The 5,552-nt window shown below is 38.6% G+C and overlaps 1 protein-coding gene across 1 annotated transcript in view; it reads right to left on the bottom strand.

The window, feature by feature from the left end:
• Positions 1-4,216, bottom strand: part of MTHFD2L (methylenetetrahydrofolate dehydrogenase (NADP+ dependent) 2 like) — a 52,870-nt gene extending 48,654 nt beyond the window's left edge. Inside the window, exon 1 of the mRNA XM_015831489.1 lies at positions 4,074-4,216. Within this exon, the coding sequence (XP_015686975.1) occupies positions 4,074-4,207 (134 nt within the window). The 5' untranslated portion in view covers positions 4,208-4,216. The remainder of the gene's footprint in view (positions 1-4,073) is intronic.
• Between the last annotated feature and the right edge of the window lie 1,336 nt (positions 4,217-5,552).

Raw genomic sequence — 5,552 nt, 5'->3', positions numbered from 1 at the left:
CTAGGGGTATTTTAAATTGGTTTTAACTAAATTTTAGTAGAAGCGGCCTATTTAAATATTTATTTTTAATTATTCTCTTAAATTTTATATTTTGTATTTGTATCAAACTGTTTTTAAACTGGCTGTAAGCCGCCCTGAGTCCTCCGGGAGAAGGGCGGGGTATAAATATAATAAATTCAAATTCAAATTCAAATTCAATAGATGGTGTTTCTCATAGGTAATTTCAGGAATAGGCCCTTCATAGTATTAGCTGGGGTTGTGGCTCTGGAACTTTTTCCTGTCTAGTTATATAGAGCGCAACTAATGATGAGCAGGAAAGCTCTTAAAGGGTTCTGTGATTTCATGCATTAAACTCTAATGTAGTTCTTTGTAGCAGACTGGGCTTTCCTATTTTATACCATGACCTATGATTTAAATTTAAATAGCAGAATTTCAATTTCATATATATCAAACCTTAGTTTAGTGTTTTAATATAATAAGCAGCAGAAGCTGAAAGGGTTTTTTCAAAGATGAACATAGTATGTTCAGAGAAGAGAGGTCGCCTGTTTCTAATATATCAAACACAATGACTATTAGTCTAATCAGCCTACCTCAAAAGGAACCCTACTCCTACAGTGAAAAAAAGATGGTTAAGGATAAATCACACAGCCGATGATGCTCGGATAAAAGCCAAGAAAATTGCAAGTGAGGATGCCTATTAAGAAGCAATATGGAAATATCTTAAATAACAGTTTTATTGTTTTTGTCAGGTATTATTTAATATTTTTTCATTAATACTTTAAAAAATCTTTCTTTTAACATAATCTATTTTTAGCTCTTTGAACACTTTCAGGAATTGCACAGTTCTGGGAAGTTTTGTGTACGTCTTTTATTGTTCTTATTTAAGTATTAAATGCATGAAATAATAAACTACCTTTCAGTATATTGTTTTTTAATACTTAAAACAGTCATTAGAACAGAGAACCGGTTGTTAAATTATTTGAATCCCACCATTTCCCACAATCACCTTGTAAGATTGGGCTAGAAAATGACAACTCTAAGCTCACTCAGTGAACTTGTAAGGCTGAATGTGACCTTCAACCTGGCTCTCTTATCTGTCTTATTTTTACCTTCCTCTTCAAAACAGTGCTGCCATCTTATCTGGATAACAATTGTCAATTAGCAAAATCAGTAGTCTTCATGGTTAAGAATAACACAAATTGCCCTCTAGTACACCCATTATGCTAGAGAGATCTCAGTGGCTCTTTTTTATCCCAGATATGTGGCCATGTGCATATGAATTAAACATACAAGCCACACAATACACAGCAATCATCTGTGTCAGAGCTCCCAGACTCGGGAATGAAGGTTATGTTCCAGGATAAATGTTGCAGGATCCAATCTGAGTTGATCACCAGGACCAAAGGTTTATTCTTCCAAGCGTTTGGGCTTGTGCTGGAGCCCATCATCAGTTCCCATACTCCCCTCCCCTCACAAAAAGACATACCTGGTATGTATTAGAAGGGGGGAGGGGCGGAAATTTAAATTGTTTCCCATATCACTTCTGCAGCTTTAAAGTGTAAATTTATATTTTTAGCATAAACATTGATCTAAGTGAAAGGCCAATCAGGGTTTTAATATATCTGAATATATATTATAAATATATGAATATTTTCAAGCCACATTCCTTATTTTATGGCATATCATTCTTCCAAAATAATTTTAACACTTAATACAAACATGACTAAAATACATTATATGTAATAATAAAAGCATAGACACCCAAAGGCATGTAGAATAATCTCAAATGGCTCCCTGGTATAATTATTACATGCCAAATAAATGCAGCATATTAGATGTCTCAGTTTCATTAAAAAGCTGACCCAAAGCTATTTAAACATAAATAACACAATTTTATTCTGCTAAATATCTGAAAAAATAATTGCATTTATTCATAATGGCCTTTTTAAAATATCATAAGGAAAGAATTCTTCTGAGGAACAGTATACGTTTCTCTCTCTTCTCTTTGGATTCTACTCCCAGCAAAAGCTGGACAAACTACACAACCCTGGCTTGTTTTTCCCAAACAGTTTACAAATGGAAGTGAAATGGATGGGTGGGTGGACACAGTTTCAGATATTGTCTTATAGAAGGTGAATGAGGAACAAAGCTGGAACACTTAAACAGAAGGTACCAGCAAATTGCTTATTGATGGTGCTAAAATTCTGAATGGTCTTGATAGATAAATCGATCTAGGCAATGAAAAATCAAGAAGCTTAACTCATGCAGTTAAGATCCACACAGTATTTGCTCTTTCCCATTTAGCCAATTATCTATTACACAGGGATAGCTCTGATGTCACATCTGAACCTGGAATTGCACACTGTGTCAAGAAAAGCCAAGATCACAAACCCACTTGTGGATAGATTGCAAATATTTCCTTAAAGGCAACGCAGCACAGTCCTAAGGTTGATATGTAAACCAATATCCTTTTCTGCTTTGTTTGCCATCTGATTTGAGCAATAAAACAGAAATGTCAAGATTGACCAATTTTTTTTTGATCTGAGACGTCTTTAAAAAGAAAAATAAACCATAGGGTGGCTTTGAAAATCTCCATTCTTGTTATAATAGAATAACCAATTACCTCCTCCAGAAGAGTAATAGTAAACTGTTAATGATGAGGCTTAACATTATAAGTAGTCTTGACTTATAACCATTTATTGACTGAAGTTACAATGGCACTGAAAAAGTGACCATTTTTCACACTTATGACCAGTTCAGCATCTCTGTAATCACATGACCAAAATTCAGAAATTTAGCAACTGGCATTTATTTATGACAGCTGCAGTGTTCCTGTGTCATGTGATCACCTTTTGACAAGCGAAGTCAAAGGGGAAGCTAGGATCACTTATAACCTGTGTTACTAACTTAATAATTGCAGTTATTCACTTAACAACTGTGGCAAGAAAGGTCATAAAATGGGGCAAATTTGACTTAATTATCTTGCTTAGCTATGGAAATTTTAGGCTCAGTTGTGACCAAAAGTCAAGTACTATCTTCTATTCTAGTCCTGACAGAAAATAATATCTGACCATCTACCTCAGGGGTGTCAATCTGTTGGCCCACGGGTCGGATGCATCATAGCAAAACTGCGCCCACCCCATTACCGGCAATGGCAAAAAAGTCACAATACGTCACAACACGTCATGTGACATTGCAAGTTTGACACCCCTGATCTACCTCAATTTTTCAAAGTTCACATTTCTTTAAATGACACTAAGCACTCTCACTCCATCCAAAGGGAGTGCTATCTATTGGAGGTGCTCTTTTATAAAACTGCAATCATGGACAAATCAAATATCCTGAATGCATTTTCCTTTAGATAATCCACCGTTCCTCAAAAAAGAAAGAAAAATTCTCCAATATCACCAGGATGAATTTCAAACAATAAAACACATAGTAGACCTAACATATAAAGAAGGAGTTTGGTTACAAAATCAGGGGCACACAAGAAACTGGACTTATTGCTATCCACCACTGAAATATCTTTCTCATGACAAGTTGAGGTGCCTATGCATTTGACATAAGAAGGAAGATGCAATGACGTCGTCACTAACAAGTCCCCGCTGTCACGTTTCTTCACCTCTTCTACTACAGATTAGGGATTTACGTGGCTTAATGAGCTGCATAGCGAGCAAATAAATAGTCCTAAAAATACAAAGCTGCACCTGTGGCTGCTCGTTGCTCACGATCTGTGACTCTCCTTGAAGCCGATGCAAAAGGTCTCTCTCTTGGGCCTTTTGGAGCGAAGCACGCGTTTCGCGCATAAGACCCATGCTGGTTCCCCGCCGTTTCCATTCCAGAGGCGCTGAGACGCACGGTTCCCTACCGGGTTGAACCTCCAGTCACACCTTCATGGTTGGAGAGAAGCCTGCAACTGAGTTACATCGCCAGTCCCTCCTTCGGTTCCTTCCTGCTTTCCCTCCCGCTCGAGAAGCGCAAGGAGACAGCCTCTAAGCATTGCTCGTTTGCAGCCTAGATCAGGGGAAGACTTAGTGTTCCCCGAATACCACCCAGCCCTTCGCATTTCCTACCTGCTGCCGTTGCTGGGGCAACTGCTCCGGCTGCAGTTGTTAGAGGTGTTTCTTACGCTCGGCAAGAGGAGGAAGCCTCCCCGCCGTCTCCCCCGTAACAGCAGGAGGCGGCTGGGGACGCCTGTCGCCGCCATAGCGAGGTCTCTGGGTATTCACCAAGCGGGCTGCCTTTGAATCGGCCCCGCCTTCTTCCTGCGCTGTTCCGAGATGGCTGCGGAGATGCTCTCTGCCTGTGCCGCCAGAGGCAATTATTTTTGAGGACTGACTTGCTGTATCCTTTGGGGAAGGAAAGAGAATTTGTTCCCCAGAGAATGGAAGGCTGAACAGATGCAACCCTGCAGCCCATGAGCAAAGAGCTTTTTTAGGAGGAGCAATGAGGACCAATCACGGAGGCCCCATCTCCAAAATATGGTTTAATACTACTACAAATTATTGATAGAAGATTGTCCTTCGAGGCAGGCACATCACACATTATACCATAATATCAAGAAGGGTTGACTCCCATCCATCTGGGATACATTGTTTTTGTGGCAGATTAAAGCTACCATATTTAGTTTGCAATCTCCCCTCGCCCCCACCTCACCCCGACCACCACACCACCCCCGTGACTGCTTCATAGCAACAAAGACTATTGCTTTCCTAGTGTATATTGTGATCTTGCCAGTCAAACATGGTAACCTCACACATGGACTCAGTCGTGGGATTCAAATATGTGAACAACCGGTTCTCTGTGTGGATGCTGCTTCCGGAAGTCCATTCTGGACCTGGGCAACAAAAAATTAGCTACCGGTTCTGCCAAAGTGGTACAAACCAGCTGAATCCCACCACTGCATGGACTCCTGTTTACTAGGCTGTGGTGCAGTGCATGGATTCAATGAACATTTTCTCCCTGTACCTTAAACCAAATTTTTATTATGGCCAGCAGAGGGATCCAAATACTGTGTAAAGCTAGTTATGCTTCCCCCCCCTTCTAGTGTCTGCTTGTTTTGCACTGAATTTAAAAGAAAAATATCCCACCTTTACTATTATTATAAATAACTAAAGTTAGTGAATATATCTTTTTTTTTTTCAATAAAAATTTTATTATTTTCATCATAAAAAAAAACATCACAAATATGACACAATATAATATAAAACCCACATCCCCCACCGACCCACCCCCCGAGACTTCCCAAACCTAATCCCAGGATAGTATTCAAATATAAGTAAACAATTAATAATATCTCTAACTCCACAAGGTCTATAAATTTTACATGAATAAGTGAAATATATATATATATAAAAAAAGAAAAAAACCAGTTAATTAAAAACCTAAGTTATATTCCACTATTCTATGCTTCTTTTGTATATAAACAATCCATCTTCTCCATATAGATAAAAATTGTTCATTTGAGTGATTCTTCAGATAAGCTGAAATCTTTGCCATTTCAGCAAGATGCGAAACTTTCAATCTCCAATCTTCCATTGTTGGTAAAATTT

This window comes from Protobothrops mucrosquamatus, unplaced genomic scaffold (assembly GCF_001527695.2).
Source record: "Protobothrops mucrosquamatus isolate PMUCROS unplaced genomic scaffold, P.Mucros_1.0 scaffold_257, whole genome shotgun sequence".
Classification (NCBI taxonomy): domain Eukaryota; kingdom Metazoa; phylum Chordata; class Lepidosauria; order Squamata; family Viperidae; genus Protobothrops; species Protobothrops mucrosquamatus.
This window is presented reverse-complemented; position numbering and strand designations above follow the sequence as displayed.